Source organism: Pelodiscus sinensis, chromosome 2 (assembly GCF_049634645.1).
Source record: "Pelodiscus sinensis isolate JC-2024 chromosome 2, ASM4963464v1, whole genome shotgun sequence".
Classification (NCBI taxonomy): domain Eukaryota; kingdom Metazoa; phylum Chordata; order Testudines; family Trionychidae; genus Pelodiscus; species Pelodiscus sinensis.
This window is the reverse complement of record NC_134712.1, coordinates 48,393,614-48,412,204: the sequence shown is the minus strand read 5'-3', so window position 1 is coordinate 48,412,204 and position 18,591 is coordinate 48,393,614. Positions and strand designations below refer to the sequence as shown.

Genomic DNA, 18,591 nt, shown 5'->3' with positions numbered 1-18,591 from the left:
CTATCAATATTAGCAACTATCAGGAAAGGTGTAGATAAGACAGAATGTCCTATTGCCTCTATATATAAATCCATGGTACACCCACATGTTGAATACTGTGTGCAGCTGTTGTCACCTGATCTCCAAAACAATGTAAAGGTTCATAAAAGGGCAACTAAAATGATTAGGGGTATGGAACAGCTTCCATATGTGGAGAGATTAATAAGACTGGGACTTTACAGATTAGAAAAGAGATAATTGCGGGGGGGGGGGATATGATTAATTTCATTTGGTGACCCTACGTTCTTGTGTTATGAGAGTAAATGAGTAAATGCATCTACAAAATCATGACTGGTGTGGAGACAGTAAATAATGAAGCGTTTACTCTCTCAACACACGAACCTAGGGTCACCAAATGAAATTAATAGGCTTCAGGTTTAAAACAAATAAATTTCACACAACTCACAGGCAACCTGTGGAACTCCTTGCCAGAGGATGTTCTAAAGACCATGACTGTAACAAGACTCAAAAAAGAACTAGATAAATACAGGGAAGATTGATCCATCAATGGCTATTATCCGTGATGCGCAAGGGTGGTGTCCTTCGCCTCTGTTTGCCAGAAACTGGTAATGAATCACTTAATTTCCTGTTCATTCCTCTGGGGCACCTGGCATTGGCCACTGTCAGCAGACAAGAGATTGGCCTACATTGACCTTTATTCTGACCCAGTATGGACTTTCTAATGTTCTTATATAAATGGCAGAACTATTGAAGTCAGTACAGCTATGCTGATTTACACCGACTGAGTATATAGCCTTAAGTGTTGTTTCACTAATGTGAGGTGGAAATTGTACTTTGTATGGAAAACATGTGGGTAAATGGATTATGAAGTTGTGTAGTTTCACATACGGGTCATAGAAGCTCTATCCTTTTAGGAATCACTTTTTGGGAATTCTACTTGGATTTTCTCTGTGAACAACAACATTTCTAATACTGTGCTCCTGTCTATAGTTTGGAAGATTAGATTTATAATTCTCTGGTGGTGGTAACAATCACAGAAGCCATTGAGTAGCAAAAACACAGGCATTTTTATCACTCTTTCATCTCATCTTGATTTAGTTTTCATGATATGACACTGAAAATGCTTGTCTAATCTACTATTTATACCATTGCTACTCCCAGTGGAGGTGCTTTGGAGGAGAATTGAAGATCCACATTTTCCTACCATAGACACAATGATTACTTTGACCATGGAGCTTTTTTCTCCATGTGTACACAAGTAATCATAACAATTTAGCAATCCATTTCATTCTAGTCCTCTGTATGAAGCTGAACAAAATCCTAGTGTGGCTTTAGCATACTGCTGAAGGCAAGGATGGTCCAGTGGCTATGGCACTAGCCTAGACTTATTCTGCCATAGGCTTCCAGTGTGACCCTGGGCAAGTTGCTTAGTGCCTCAGTTTAAAATGAGGGTAATAGTAGAGTTGGGGGGGAGGGAAATACTCAAAATGCAGATTCGGTGATACTGAAATCTTTTGATGAAATTGTCATGATTTCACAAAATATTTTAGTTGGGGGAAAAAAAATCTTTTGACGTTTTAATAAAGAAGCATTTATATTTATTTAGTTTTGATTCAAAACATTATTTCAGGGTTGTTTTTTTAATTGAAACAAAAAATTAAAATGGTTGAAATCAAAGCAATGTGTTTATTTTGTTAGAACAAAACAATTTCATTTGACCAAAACTTGTATATTTTTTTTAACATGCTGGAAATATTGAAATATTTCATTTTAGGTTTGGTCCAGAATATTTCTGTTTTCTGGAATGACTGGCGAACTGAAAAATCCATCACTTACATAGCTCTAGATAACAGCACCTTCCTATCTCATAAGGGTGCTGTGAGGATAAATTCAGTCAAGGTGCTGGGAGATGCTCTAATGGCTGGTACAACAATGGAGACCTTACAAGTTGTACAGTGGAGTCTGGAGTCCGGATTATCCCGGAGACATTGTCCCTGGGAGCTGCAGGGTTGGATACAGCACGGGCGGGGACAACGGCCCTGTTTGCTGCCCCGTTGCTCTCTTGGAGCAGCTGCTGCCGCTCCTGCCCGGGACAACGGAGCAGCAAGTGGGGTTGTTCTCCCACCCCGTGCCCTGGAGCTGCTGATGTGGCTCCTGCCGGGGCTGCTTCTTCTCTGGTGGCAGCGGCGGCGGCAGCAGCTGTTCCCGTGCTCTCTAGGAGCAGCTGATGGGGCTCCTGCCAGGGCAGCAGTCCCTATCATCCGACATATTCGGTAATCCGACCATGTGTTGATCCCGTTTACGTCGGATGATAGGGACTCTACTGTATAGCTAGACAGGCCCAAGTGATCCCTGACACCTCACTCAAGGTGAAATATATTGCACCTGATTTTTTGAGAGCTGTTGAACAGTGGTAACTGCTTCTCACTCCACTGGGAGCTGCAGGTACTCAGAACTTCTTAGGAGCAGACTAATGTTAATGTAAGAGCTTACTGTCTCCTGAAGAAAACATAGTTCTGTTCCTGGTTAAATTGGTGTTACGTTTATTTCTTCAGATTATTCTCTGATTCTTCCTGCCTCGTTCTGTTCTTTTTCTGAAATCTTTGGAATGGAGAACATCCTCTTTCAGTCTCATTCGGTGAAGTAAGTTTCTCCTGTACTCACTTTCTTTGCTTTTTTGATGTCCTTTTATTTGTTTTTTCCTTTACAGATGGATTATTAATTATATAGTAGCATTTCTGAGAGGAATTTCAATACAATGCTACCATCTACTTGTAACACAGTTACAAATATTTGAGTCATGTATGTGCAATAAGAAAAACCTTAAATCAATTGCACGTTGTACTTGAGACTTGGAATCTACAATATTTAGAAACTCAAATCTGAGATTGACAGGAAAGCTGTAACTCCCTCACCTGTATGTATTATGATGGTGCTGCTTATAGAGTCATAGAATACTAAACCTGGAAGGGACATTATATATGTGATGATGTAAGACGTGGCAATATTACAGCTAACAAATGTGGTATTCAGTTCACAAATACGGGTTAATTAAGTGGAGGCATGGGAATGTTGTATATCTTGGGTAATGTGAAAGATGTATGAATTGATGTTACAAAGTGATGCATTCCATAAGTGCATAGTGAAAAAGCTAAATTAAATGAGTTAATAAAGATGGTGTGTTACCCTAAAGGCAGGCAGCTAACTACATGAAAATCAAATACAACTCAGAGCCCTCTAGATTTTAGAAGTAACTTCTACGTATAGAACGAAGTCATAATCAATATGAATAGTCACTAATACTAATGCCATTTTTAAGTTCCACAGCTCAAAAATGCCTTTTTTCTCTTATTAATTTACATTCCCTTTCAACAGACATTTCCCCCAATTCATACTCTTCTGCCAAATGGCACCTAATACATCATTTATATAGCCCCCCCCCAAAAAAATCTTTCACTTAGAGCAGTTGAAAGCTCTCTATTACTGTTTGTGCTATGCAGAAAGTTAGAATACCTTTTTAGCCTTAAAACTGTGAATCCATTATAAAGTGGCCCCTGCAAAGGGTTGACTGACTGATTTGAAGCAGGCAAAGAGATGTGATTCTCACTTGGGGAATAGAGGACAGTGTAAAACCAGCATGAAAAATACTTGCGAGAGTATGTGAAGCAGGGAAGGAATTCAGGTCTGTTGAAAAGGTCTGTATTTAGGTTGTGGAAATTCTGGTTCCGCCTGGCAAGGGTTTTTTACATGATGTCGGCTGAGCACATGATGCCGGTTCAGCACGTCTGAAGTCACTGGACCAGCCCAGCAAGACTGGGTGGATCTTGAATTTGAGCATTCCAATTTTGGGTACATTTGAGTGGCAGGATGTTGTAACTACAATTTCCTCCTTCCAAAACACTTTGCTGTAGGCACTGCAAGATAGTCAGTAGTTCAGAATCTACTCAAACACTTGGCCTCATACAACCGATAAGACATAATGCATGGCATTCATCAGTAAAGCACAGTACATTTCAGGGCAACTGTCACCAATGGTGACTGTTCTATACCTGTGTAAGGGTCTTGGCTTCATTGGTAGGTGCTGCAGTATCTAGTTTAAGCTCAGTGTTGTTGAAGATAAGCAGTTAGAATGAGACAAAATAGATAACCTCAGTCAGCCATTTGGTAGCTAGTTATAGCTAGGGTTACCAGGTGTCCAGTATTCTACCAGATAGTCCGGTATTTGCGCTTTGTCCCATTAAAAAAAATCAGAATACTGGACATGTGCAATGTCCGGTATTCTCTGATTTTTTTCCGGGTGTGCACGGGACGGAAGCCTGGCATGGGTGGAGGGAGCAGCTGGAAGGTGGGGCCACGATCGGTGCTAGGAGCCGGTGATTGCTCAGAAGCCTGGCAGGGGCAGCCACTCCCCCCGCCAGGCTTCTGAGCAATCACAGGCTCCCAGCACCGATCATGGTCCCGCCTCCCAGCTTGGGAGGCTGGGTTGTGATTGCTGCTCTGGGTGCCCCAGAATGGGGGGGCTGCTTATCACGCGTTCCTTTTTTTTTTTTTTTTTTTTTTTTTGTTTTTTTTGTTGTTGTTGCTCGACCAAAAAAATATCGCGTCTGGTATTTTTTGGGAGACTATCTGGCAACCCTAGTTATAGCACCAAGTGACATGCAATGCTACCTGCTTAAAAAATGAGATCTGGGAGAGCAGGAAGAGTATGACAGGGTGCAGGAGTACTACTTTGTCCACAGTAAACAAAGAGTTTAACTGCATCCTTTTCCTGGTACAAATGCCAGTGAGGAAGGGCAGCGTAGGGCTGTTGGCTTTTCTCCCACCAAGGCAGGCCTAACACCACATCCCAGGCTCTTTCAGGCTAGTTCCTCAACACATGGATAGATACAAACAAACAAACAAACAAAACACAACCCTGCCAAGCTATTTCCTGAGCCATGGGTGCTGCCAAGGGCCTCACTCTGCACCTGTCAGCTCCAGGGCCAGTCTCAGGAGTAACCTCCCTCTCCAGCAAATCTCTCCTCAACTGAGCTGACTAATCCCTTCAGAGGGACAACCTGACCTCTTCCTAGCTGGGTCTGATAAATTCCCAGTGCCTGTTAATGGAGCAGACCAGCCTGCTACAGGCTGCTGGAGAGACAGAAGTTGGAGAATAGCTGTGAGAAGACAACTATCCACACCCAGAGCCTGACTAAAACCCCTCCTCAACTCCAGCATGGGCCATCTTTTCTTGTGTTTTTGCCTATGCTGTATGGTATCTTGAGGTGCTCACTTAAAAGTCCTGTTCTGTTGCTGTATTATTTCTGGTAAGTCCCAGAGATAGTGGGGAGTGGCTGAAATTTGCTGGTGGTCTTGATGTGAGGGTTCACAGATTAGCCCCCAAAGCAGTTTTGACAAGCAGATAGACCACAATTCTGTTAATTCCCAAATAAATCTGCCTCTTCCCGCCAAGCTAACTGACCTGTTTGGCTAGGTGATGCAGGGTTTCTATTGTTCCTGGCACTTCCGATTCTGGAATGTGACTTTCAGGGGGCAGTACTCAGACACCACCAGTGATGTGATAGTTTATTTTCTTTGGGTTCCCTGTTTTTCTTTCCTGTTTTTCATCCTCTTATTCCTTCCTTCTATTTTTTTCCTTTCCCTGTTGTTTTCCAGCCTTTCTCCGCTGCTCCTTCTTTTCCTCACTTGTCTTGTCCTGTTTTATGCTGCGACATGGTGAAATTCAGTGCCTTCTGTTGTGGAGGAAGAAGCTGCCTTTGGTCTCCAGGCAATACTGCTTCTGTGATGCACAAGAGGGGCTAGCCCATTTCCACAGAGTATATTTGTGCAATAATAGAACAAACAGGCAGACCTCTGAGCAGTGCATTTTGTGGAATGGGTCCCAGTTTTTCTTTGTGTCAGTGCTTCTGGATAACAACTTAAAATAAAAAGTGGTCCTGAGGCACCTTAGAGACTAACCAAAATATAACAAATTATGAGCTTTTGTAGGCAAAAACCCACTTCATCAGATGAATTGGAGTGGAAATAACAGAATCCAAGAAAATATATATATATATATATATATATTTTCTTGGATTCTGTTATTTCCACTCCAATTCATCTGATGAAGTGGGTTTTTGCCTACAAAAGCTCATAATTTGTTATATTTTGGTTAGTCTCTAAGGTGCCTCAGGACCACTCTTTTTTTAAAGCTACAGACTATAACGGCTACTCCTCTGAGCTTAAAATAAGGCAAAGGAATGTGAATTTTTCATTCAACATCTCCTAAATTATATGTTGTTCTGTTTATACTGTCACTGAATCTCATATGTGCATTTCAGTCTGAAAAGACAGTTAACTGTGTCCCTTCTGTTTACACAATAGCTGCATTACAAGCCCTGAAGAGAAAAAAGAAGTATGAGAAACAGTTGAGCCAAATTGATGGGACACTGTCCACCATTGAGTTCCAGCGGGAAGCTTTGGAAAATTCTCACACCAACACAGAAGTGTTCAAGAATATGGGCTATGCTGCACAAGCAATGAAAAAAGTACATGAAAATATGTAAGTGTGTTCTGTCCACTTCCACAGTAAGGATTTCAGTGTTGTATAACTTGCCCTCTGACTGTATGGATTAAATGTTTTAGTTTCATGGAGACACCTGATTTTTGTTTTTGTTAACATTCAATGTTTTGGGGAGCGCTCCAAATAAAGTATTACACTATCGGGAAGAAAAAATAGCTCACCTTAACTACAAATCTGAAACCTTGCCCTACAGTCCTGCGAAGTGCAAAGGGATGTTGTTATTGTATCTGAATGCCATTGGGGATGCAGGATGCTGAGAACAGAGTGTAACAGAAGAATAGCACTTAAAGGAACAATATGAACTCTTCTCTCCTAGGTCTCTAAGGGTACGTCTCTAGACAGCAGCATTATTTAGGAATAACTGACATTATTTTGAAATCATGGCTGCGTATCTATGCAGCAAGCCATTATTTCAAAATAATGTCAAGCTGGAGGATTTCTTACTCCAACTCCTGTAATCCTCATTTCACAAGGAGTAAGGGAAATTGAAGGAAGAGTGTTCTTCCTTCGACTGCCTACTGTGTAGGCAGCGCCTCAAGCCGAGTTAAGCGGTTTCAACTTCAGCTATGCAATTGACATAGCTGAAGTTGCGTATCTTAATTCGACTTTTGCCCTGCTGTGTAAATATGCCCTAAATGGCTGTGTAATTCAGATTTTTAAAGGTGTCCAAGTTCAACCTCAATTCAACAGGCTTTGAGCACATGACTAGTTCTGCTAAAATAAAATCAGTTCTGTTTAATATGGGTTCTTGTAGTGCATTCAAGGATAGGACTAAGACCTGCCATGTGTGACTTGTCAACTTGTCACATGCTTAAAGATGCTTAGTACCTTCCTGAATTAACAACTTAAATTGGAGACTTTCTGTATTCAAATTTTTTATTAATAAAGGGATGAGAACCTCTTCAGATTAGTTTTTCCCAAGGAAGACATGGTTTAAAATTGGTTTAAATATTGTTTCTCTAGGGACCTAGACAAAATTGATTCTTTGATGGATGATGTCACCGAACAGCAAGCAGTTGCCCAGGAGATCTCAGAAGCTATTTCAAACCGAGTTGGGTTTGGAGATGAGTTTGATGAGGTTAGTATTGCAATAAAATCAAGGATTTTAAAAAAAAAATGTACCAGCCTAATACAGAGGTTATTTTATTGTACTGTGATTTGTTTTAAGCTTTTTCCCATTGAAGTTGTGACTACGTAATTGTTAGGATACATTAAATAAATCTTTTATAAATAAGATTAAAATATTTTTGAAAGACATTTTGATCTCACAGACACGCTCTTCATGTTCTTACCTTGTCCATGTGGGCGTAACTGAAATGCGTGATCGCCAGTGCTCTAAATAGACACACATTTGATGGGGTGAATATTTGGACCACTGCACTTCAGCTTTTGTAAGACACATTAGATTGGCAAATAGCACAAACATCCAAGACTTTGAAAGGTATTTGGGTGCCTAAAGATGCAGATATGCACTTTAGGATTTTCAAAAGTGGCAGAGTGGGTTACGTGTCAAACTTTCTAATGGGCTCCAGTGGGATTTGGGCGCACAACCTGTTCAGGTCCTTTTGAAAAAATCCCAATCGGCATCTGTTTGCATCTTTAGGCAACTAACTTTTTTAGAATCTAGACCTTAGGACTTTATCCAGTGCCCACTGAAGTGAATGGGAGGCCTGTTGTCTTTGGGCACATAATTAAGCCCTCAATTATTTCAAATGTGGAAAAAATACTGTTTCTTACTGTGGGCCTAAGAATCTGGTCCTGCAAAGTAACAAGCATTGAAATCAATGGAAGGTAGCAACTGATTCTTGAAAGCACTTGGCACCTCTCGGAATTGGATTCAAAATCCATGGCAAGTTTGAAGATTTTTGCATGTTGATTTTTGAAATGATGAGCACTAAGAATTATTTAAATAACTCTAATCACTTTTTCCACCCCCACTGAAAACAAACATACAGCCTTCGGGGGGGGGGGGGGGGGGGTGAGAGGAAGAGAGAATTTCAAATGTTTTAATATGTGCCCGAAAAAATACTTCTTCCTTTTTTTCCTAGTTCCTTAGTATTAGGCCTTTTGGTGACTTGTTAAAGAACAATACTTTTTTATTGTGTTTTGTTTTTCCCATTGACTTCTGTTTCCATTTCCTTCTGTTTATTTAATCTGTCTTCTTAGAAGCCTTTAAACCACAAGTGGATGTTTCTCTAAAGGATATGCGATAGCTCCAACAAATGAGACTTTGTGGTCTTGATACAGAAATTGGTGTTTGGGGCAGAGGGGACAATTTTGTGTCAGTATTATGCAGGAGGTCAGAATAGATCATCATAGTCATCCTTTCTGGTCTTAATTAGAGCCTGTTGGGAATGTTTTGACACAACATTTGTCTGTCAAAATGTCCATTTGCCAAAAATTTACACAGAAGGGAAGGATCAGTTTTTGAGAAATTTACTGTTTCTAATTTTTTCAAATTACATATAAGCTAATTTACATATAATAGTGTGTGTGTGTGTGTGTCCGTCCACACATTTTTAAAGCAGTCAAAATTGAAATGATCCCATCTGATTTTGGAGGGGAGGAGCGAGAGGCGTTTAATTCATGAAAATGTGAGATTTTGACTCTTTCCTGATTTGGGATGGGGAAACTTTTTTAGACATCTCAAATACCCTTTCTACCCAGCTTTGCTTAAAATCTATGAATCTGTGGAAAGTCTTTCTGTGCAAGAGATATGGGTAGGGCCTTACCAAATTCATGGTTATGAAAATTCTGGTTGTGTGTGTATTTTTTTACTGTATATTATTCAGATTTCACTGGGTAGATAAGCGTTTCTCAAAAAGATTGGAGGTCCTGACTGAAAAAAAGGAATTACAGGGGTAGGGGGAGAGAGGGAGTTGTCACCAGGTTATTTTAGGGGGGAGGGTCATGTTACTGTTGCCCTTCTTTCCATGCTGCCTTCAGAACTGGGAGGCTGGAGAGTGACATCTGTTAGCTAAGTGCCCAGCTCTGAAGGCAGTTCCTGGACAGCAGCAGTGCAGAAGTAAAGGGGTAGCAGTGCTGTAACTTCCCCTACAATAACTTTGCAATCTGCTTTGAACTCCTTTTTTGGGTTGGGATTCCTACAATTGAGATGCCATGATATTTCAATTTTAAATAGGCAAATTCATGACATTTGTGGGTTTAAAAATCCTGTGATTGTGAAAATTGACGTAAATGGACGTGAATTTGGTAGGGCCCTAGCTTTGGAGATTATTTCTAGCTTCTATCTTGGGATGAGCCCCCTGTAAAATATCTGGAAAGAACCCTTTCCAAAACCTATTAGAATCTTTTCCTTTCAGCTGTTGCTATCCCACATTCTGTTTAGTTATTTTTAAAATGTTTTGAATTAAAACAGTAGAGGCAGACATACATTATATCTAGTTGCCCACCTTGAAATGCTTCTTCTGAGGAGTGAGTCTCTGACTGCGTAAAAACAAATTGTTGAAGGGTTTGTTTTATATTTTTAGTCTTGCAAAAGCAGATTTGGCTGTCTTTCCATATCTGGTTCTGTGTTTAAAAAATAAACACGGTACGTGTTTTAGGAGAGTCTAACAGGAATTAGGAAGATAACCAGGATTTTAGTATTGCCCAGAGACACTGGAGAATCCTGAGTTTGATGTGACAGCAATGTGCACTGCAGAAGGAGAGTCTCAGATAGGTGGCTGTGTAGAATGTATTTGTTTTTGAAATGGGAGGTGGAAAACCTTTTCTCAAAATGGACATCCACTTAAATATAGTCTTCCAGATTTGCAACAAACCTCTTGAAGGGCAAGGTATTTTGAGCTCTGGTAAACACAGGTGCTAGGTTGCTTCAAGTTCTTATTTCACTTCTGATGGTCTTTCTCTGCTATTAATTTTCCTTGCCCTTCTTCTGCCTTTCAAATGCGGCTCGTTACTGTTTGTATAGCACACGTTTCCATTTAGTTAGAATCACATTTTGTTTTTAAAGGGGAAAGGTTTAAAATGCTTACTCTATTTATTAAGTAAGTTTGGGATGTAACAAAATCCCTTAACAAAGAAGTGGAAGTTTTGCAAAGCCCAAAGACCCATGGGTTTTCCCATCCTCTTTGTTAAATTAAATCTTTTAGTTCAGTGGCATCAGGGGAGGTATTTCTAGCAGAGATGGATAAGTATTAATGCTCTTAGACAAGGCACTGTTAAGACCTTACTGGAGTGTATAATTCTCGTCACCCATGTTCAAGAAAGATGAATTGAAACTGACAGGTGCAGAGGAGAAATACTAAGATGATCTGGGGAATGGAGAACCTTGCTTATGAGAGGCGTACGTCTACACTGCAAAACAAACAAATGAACGAACAAACAAACAAAAAAAACCCAAAACCTGCAGCAGCATGTTTTAGAGCCTGTGATAACTGACTCAGATTTATGCTATAGTGATAAATACCATAGTGTGCACATCCTGCTTGGTTTCACAGCTAGGACTGCAGCCTGAGTGGAAACATCTACACTGATATTTTTAGCCCCAACAAGCCTGAGTTGGTTGATCCAGGTTCTGAGACTTGCCGTTTGCTTGCTTGCTTGCTTGCAGTGGAGACAAGCCCTGAAACAGCATGTTTCATTTAGCCTAGCAAAATAAAGTCCAAGGAGGGATGTTACAACACTCCATAAATACATCCTGGATAAACACCAGGGAAAAGAGCCACTTAAGCTATAGGACAGTGTTGATACAAGGACAAATGGATATTAATTGGCAATGAATTGAGGCTGTTAACAGTTAATCAGTAAGCTTACTGGTGAACCAGTCCTGGCCAGCGTACTCCGGCCGGAGCAGCCTTAGCTATAGAGGGCTGGTGGGCCAGGCGGTGGGACCCACAACCATGGTGGAACTCCACAGTAGGTCTTTATGGCCACAATATGCATGCAGGAAGACCTCATGGCCACAGCAGGATTGGGTGGCAGGACCAAAGGTAAAATGGTTAATCAGTTAAGCGTTCTCCTTTAATCAGTCAACCATTGTAACATCTCTACCATAAATTTGGTTGGAAACTAGAAGAAGGTTTCTAACCAAGAGGAGAGGGCTCCTAGAACAGAAGTAATGGGGACACGAACAACCTACATGGTTTTAAGATGGCACTTGATATTTATTAAACAGATTATGTGACCAAGGTACCTGAGCTAGCTGGACACTGGATATTATGATCCAAGAGCTCCCTTCCAAGTACTATTACACTGGACAGGATTAGTGATTGTGGTTTTAGATGCCCTTGATATTAAATGATCTGATCTGAACCCATTGTTTGAAATACAGCTTTGCAAATTATGTCTTTCTTACCTTCAGGATGAGTTGATGGCAGAATTGGAGGAATTGGAACAAGAAGAACTGAATAAGAAAATGACGGATATCAGATTGCCAAGTGTCCCATCCACATCGCTGCCTACCCGCCCTAGTAAGCTGCCTGCTATTTAAAGTTTCCTGTAATTACGCCATGTCCTGAGAAAGAAAGAAGGGGGAGAGAGTGACAGCTCAAATGAAGCATTTAACTCAGCTTTCCTTTTTTTTTTTTAAGTTAGACTTCTTACCCATTTGTTGTGTCTGCGCACATGAAATACTTGAGATTTTTGGTTTGGTTCATGGATCAAAATCTCTGCAAGTGTAAATAAATGAATGTTCACTGGCATTTGTTTGGCCTTTAGCATATGTATGGCGGTATTCTCCAATGGATCGTATAGGTAGGTAATCCAGAAATGGGAAGTAATTTCCCCCCATTTCTTGCAGTACAGCCATTTATTTCCTTTTGAAATGGGAGGCTAACCTGTGTTCAGAATATTTCAGTAGCACAACTCCTTCTCCTTCTCAGCATGGCAGTGGATTGTAATTTGCCTCTGACAGTGTATTTACCATGAAGGAGATGAAAGCAAATATAAATTTAGAGAAGTAGCTTCAGTTCCTTTCCTTTTGGGACATGCTCACACCCTGAACAACCTCATTTTGAAATTAAGCTGTAGCTAATAACTAGGTACACAGCTCTTTTTTGCTGGAGTCCTGAACCATTTACTCCGAGTTCACTGTTATCCGGTGATATTTTTTTTTTCACCTCATGCCTATTCGCCAGCTGAGAGAACAACCTTGCACTGAAATTGCACCAGAGCATACAAATCTGGTCCAAAGGCATTACAGTGACGCACAAGATGCTGTTAATCTATTCTGCTCTTCAGTAGATTTCAGCTGACAACACTTAAGACTTGTGGGAAGAGTAAAACGTTCACACCATGGCAAAGGCCTCCTCTGCCTATACAAATTGCACTTGTATAACTTGAATCTGTTTAAAAACAATGTAGCTAATCCAGTGCAACTTTCCTGGCAGTGATGGGGGCACTTACTTTGGTTCAAAACTGTCTGATATTAGTTTGGCCAAGCTAACCCAGTATAAGGTAGGGTTAAATCAAGTGATGTGTTAACCCAATTTAGCTATACAGGAGTTATTAGTAATAAGAGTAACCCCTAAATGTTGTGTGTGCTAAAAAAAAAAAAAAGCATATCTCAGGAGACGCAAAGAAAGGAAGAATCATTATTCCCATTTTACAAATGGGAAAACAGAGGCAAGAGATGAAGTGATATGTCTGAGGTCACCCAGGAGAGTAGTAGAGTTAAGAATAGAACCCCAGGTCTTCCAGATCCCAATACAATACTTTAGTCACTAGAAAACCACACCATCCCTTTAGCTACATTGGTGCAACTCTGTGTAGACTGAGCTGAGACTTGCATGCAATGCTTACATAGCATTGCAGCACTGCACAGCACAGTCCTAGGAGGAGGAGCTCTGTTTGATTGTCTTCTCCATCGTATGGGAGTTCTGTCATAAGTGCCCTGTGAGGTTTATAAAACACATCACTTTCTAAAGTGAGTTGCCACATGTTACCCCTCAGTAACAGTATTTAGGGGTCAAAATAGCTCCTACTGAAGTCCGTTTGAATCAGACCTATAATGGCCAAGGCTGTAAGTGAGCCATTTGTGGGGGCATAATGGATATGCATTTAGTCTGTCTTGCCACTGTGTTTCCATATTTAGCTCACTAATTTGTAAATTGCTTTGAGATACCTCTAGGCTGACTAGTGCTGCAGCAAATAAAATGGTACTGTTACTTTAGTCACTGATTGTTGTTGTTCTCTCTCACTGTGTAGCATCCTCCAGGAAGAAAGTGGAAGACGATGATGATATGAAGCAGCTGGCAGCTTGGGCTTCGTAACATCAGACTGCAGTGTTTAGAACAAAAGGTTTCTGACAGTACTGGTATAAAGAGTTGCAATAACATTTTATGTATTTACCAAGTCAGAGCCGATTTGACCTCTTGTTTTTACTTTGTTAGGGCCAAATTACTTAATTTCAATTCTATTTTTAAATGTTTTTTTAAAAAGGGAGCGATTTAAGGACTTGGCCAGTGTCCTGTCACCTTACAGAAAAGAATCCAGTTGGAATATGTATTATAAAGAGCTTTTACTGACTAATGCCATATGGCGCCAGCATTTTTGTGAGACACTGAGACTCCATGTACATAGGTGACCAGATTAGCTGCTGAATTGAGTAGGTGAAATATATTCCAGGCTTACAAGCAGTAGTCAGTTTGCCTCAGAGTATTTGAAAGCTGTTGGAACATCTGTAAGTTGCTCTGCATGTGGACTTAATGGGGCACAAAGATCATGTGTCCAGAGCATCTTACATTATCCGGGTCTCAGATTGTAAGTTCCTTTGGGCAGAATCTTCTATATATGCTTTGGGTTTTTTATTTAATTTTCTGTAAATCACCATATAAATCTATATAATTATAATCCAAGTTTAAAATCATTTCAGAGTCATTCAGTGAAAATACAATTTGGCTTTCCGGTGTGATTAGGAGAAAATAGGGTGTAAAATTAGTTTTAATTTAGGTCTCTGCTAAATTTAAAAATCTGAGTTTAAAATTGATTTAGCTAACTCTGTGAAAGAACCAGAGGAGATATGGCTTAACTACTACTAATGTGCCTCCCAATTTAACTTTTCCAGGATGAATCTAAATTTCATATTACAAATGGTTAAAAGAAGTCATGAAGGGTCTTGTAACACTATGATTTCAAAATTAACATTGGTTTCCAAGCTTTCAATTCCTCTAAGGCCTGAGTAGAAATTGAAATGTTAATATTTGAAATTTTGTTCATTCTTTCTCTTTTTTTTGTATGTGAGTGATTTATCTGTGATGCTTATGTACAGTATTGTACATCTGATTATTTTTAGTCTGAAGGGACAAATGTAACTTTTGAATGCTGAAGTACTGTCTACATAGAGAAATCAGAAGAAGCAAAATTAAACATGCTTCTCTGTGAAGGAGAATGTTGATGTTAAATGAGACAGTCAGACTTGGTAACTCATTGCCATCCTCAGTGAAATAGTGAAACACTTACATTGTGGGGTTTTCTGGAGTACTGGAAATCTAGTACTCTGGGTTTCTTGTTTTAAAAATTATAATTGACAATCAGTCCAGCTAGAAGACAGTGGACAATAGACATTCTTTATCTTTGTAAGCGCAGAAGATTTGCCGCCTAGGACTTTCTGCCAAGCACTTTGGCCTCTCACCAGAAAATGATGAGTCACCATTCTCATGACTCACGCATAAGCACGTATTTAACATTAAGTTACCAGATGAAGGCCAGAGTGTTCAGCATCTTGGTAGATTGAGTCCTGTTGATGGAATGGATTCAGAAACAACAGATATGATGGGCTGGATTCTCCTTTTCTAACACTGTAAAGAACTATTGTAACTTCATTCACTTTACTGGAGTTACTTCTGATCTGTGCAGGAATTAATGGAGAATCAAGTCTGTGTGCTAGGCTGAGTAAGCAAGTGGCCTGTGAGGGCTTCTCTACACTATGGAGAAGATCAATGGTGCCGCCGTCGATCTTCCTGGGTTGAAATTAGTGGGTCTAGTGAAAACCTGCTAATTCAAACTGAGAGGGTTCCTTGTCGCTGCTGGTAGTCCTGCTCCTCATGAGGAGTAAGGGAAATTGATGGGAGTATGTGCTCCCATTGACCTCATGCTCTGTGGATGATGCAAAAACCCGATTTAAAATACTTTGACTCCAGCTATGTAATTAACATAGCTGGAGTTGCATATTTCAAGTCGACCTTCCCCTTTAGTGTAGACCAAGCCTTAGAAAAAAACAGGTGCACGTGAAACTTGGTTCCAGAGCTAGGAGATACATCAGAAAGATTCTCTGGTAAGAAAAAGAAAGCTGGAACTTTACAGGTCTCTGTTTTAAAATAGCATGTTTTAAATTTAAATTGCTTTAAATGTAGTATGGAAATTAATACAGTAACATAATAAAGTGTCATTCAATTATATTGCATTCTAAAATGCAAGATAATATACTTGCAAGAAGCTGCTGGGATGAGGGGGGGTTCTATTTCCAAGGTTAAGCAAGCTCCTGAATGTCAATGCAGCTAAGATATGGGAGAAATCAGGTAACAGGGATAGACTAGTTATGCACATAACTGGCCTTATGTTTGCACACATCTGATCACAATGCACACATTTGGTATTTCTATACAGAAGTAAGGCAGTGCCAATATGTTTACATGCTTCATTTGGAAAGACTCACCTATAGTATCTGTTTTTTTTGTTAGTAATTGTCTAATATGTAGCACTTAACCTGTTCAAAGTGCTTGACTAACACTAACAAAAACCAATGTACATTTTATTGTATCTTCTAGAAACAACCAGAGAGATTTGTATTTCTATTTATTTTCTCTTGAAAATAAAGACATTGTCCGGGCTCTGGAAAGCTTTCTCTGTGTCTGGTTATATACAGCCCTCCTCTGTATGGGAGCTATACCTCTTAAGTGTCTAGATATCAACAATGGGTGACTTTTTGATCATTGTATGGGGGTCAGCATCCTTGTGACACAATCAAAAAGGCTCCTCCCACCCCTGCACACTATAGTTTTCAATCTCCAAAAATCCCCAGCAGACCTTCAGAGGCTATACAGGGAACTCTGGAATGCATATTGCTTTAAGTTAGCAAAGTGCAAGGCAATCTATAGCCTTAGAATGCAGAATCTAAGGGTGAGAAATGGAGGCCACAATGAATAGCAGAACAAGGATGTTTAGGAAAGTGAACAGGATCAAAGATGTGTGCAAATCTTCCCATATTAGGCTCCTGGTGACTTCAGCCCACTTGAGAAAATGCAAACCTACTGCCTCTGTGCAGGAGCCTTTCCCATATATACCTCTGAGGACAGTAGAAAGTGAGGAGGCCAATCATCATCTTGGGCAAGCTGGCACTACAAACAGCAGAACTCCAGCTATCTGTTAGCCTGTATCCTGGTCCTGTGAAGTACAGAGTATTCTTCATTCACTTGGGTGTATCTTACACAAAGGAATATAGAAGCCTACGGTTCACTACAGCTGACCCTGCTCAGTTCAGAAAGGAAGTTTCACACTCTCTTTTAGGAACCTCTGTTTTCTTACTGAGCTTTGACAGTTTAATCTTGGTATTTTCAAAATGGGAAATCATCTTTGTAAATATAAACATTAAATTTCTGCTGCTTGTGTATATTTAAAAAAATAAATATTTTGGTGTCTTAAGTGCTCTATTGATGTTTTTGCTTATTGTATGGTACCTAAACTGTTCTCCTGATACTTTAATTTGGATGCAGTACTGTTATCAGGGATTGACAAACCTTTTGGAGTTTAAGGCTTTTAAAAACAATTTTGGGGGGTCGGGGGGTTCCCAAAACTAGTGTGGAATACAAACATTTTTCTAAAGGTGATTCAGTTAGTGATACCTGGTCTACATTCCTGGAGTCTTACCATTCCAACTGTCCTATTTGGGATCTTCCCGCAAAGAGAATTCCATTGAATTAGAATGAATTCCTGTAAAGCAGACCCTCCTTTCTTAGAGCTTTAAGAAAGACTAGTAAAGGTCTCTTCTTTAACTGGACTTTGTGCCCCTTTTTAGTATTACTTTTATAAATACTGATCAACGAGAGCCTGGAAGAGATAGGACAGATCACATGTTTCTTGTTTTTTCCAGAATGTGTGTGTTGTCTTGTTTTACCTTTAGATATATTAGGAACATCAACTCTGGTTTTACTTGAGGATTCTTCCAAAATATATATTATTGCCTTTCAAATCTCACCTGAGATGGTGGACTTGTCAAATTTACCAAAACATTAGACATTGGAATTAAATAGGGGTTAACAAAACCTGAGTTTTAGATCATCCAACTTGGAATCACAGGGGAGGATACGAAGGTGGGTGACTTAGAGGATGTGGTTCCTGAAAACACCCTTGGCTGCCTTGAAAGAATCAAACCAAACCGTGAAGAATCAAATTTGTCATTTCTTGACTTTCTTTACTTTACACCTCTAATACTTTTAAAAAAAACACAGCTGTGTTAGTTGCCCAGGCTTGGGGTGTACGTGTCTGTGTACGGTGCATATTTTTAATGAGAATTTTACTTTCCCTCTCTCTCTCCGTTCCCCACTTCTCTCCTAGTCATTCCGAAACAAAGCTCATATTTGCTAATATCTGAGATGAGCTTTTGAACTCATGTTATTTGAATGGGTCCTTAGACAAACTCAAGTCTGCCCATTCCTATCTCTCCCCAAGTACTGGAATTCTACTGCTAAAGGCAGAGCTTTCCTGGGCATGGGTCTTTATGGCTAGAATTTGCTCTCTATGGCAATCTTCTTTTCCAACCCTACCCAATTAATGAAATCCTGGATTTCCAATTCACTCACAAAGTTGTAAGTAACCATGGTTGAGCATGCTCTATCTTTTTAAAGAACTTGAATCTCTCAGCCTTTGTACCACAGGCATGGGCACCAAGTGGGCTTGTGGTAAGAATAATCTACATGGAATGTACCTACTGTAGATTGAGAATATATCATGTAATGCCAGAGTTTAGGGCTTAGTAATAGACCAGCCAAGAAAAGTTGCTAGTTTTCTAACACTCTTAACTGACAACTGTAACAATGAAAAACAAAAGACATCCCAATAATGTGCTCGCA

At 39.9% G+C, this 18,591-nt stretch overlaps 1 protein-coding gene across 1 annotated transcript in view; it reads left to right on the top strand.

The window, feature by feature from the left end:
• CHMP4C (charged multivesicular body protein 4C) overlaps positions 1-16,361 on the top strand; it is a 31,474-nt gene extending 15,113 nt beyond the window's left edge. Inside the window, exons 2-5 of the mRNA XM_075920464.1 lie at positions 6,364-6,541; positions 7,526-7,640; positions 11,886-11,994; positions 13,730-16,361. Coding sequence (XP_075776579.1) covers positions 6,364-6,541; positions 7,526-7,640; positions 11,886-11,994; positions 13,730-13,794 — 467 coding nt within the window. The 3' untranslated portion in view covers positions 13,795-16,361. The remainder of the gene's footprint in view (positions 1-6,363; positions 6,542-7,525; positions 7,641-11,885; positions 11,995-13,729) is intronic.
• Positions 16,362-18,591: the final 2,230 nt, after the last annotated feature.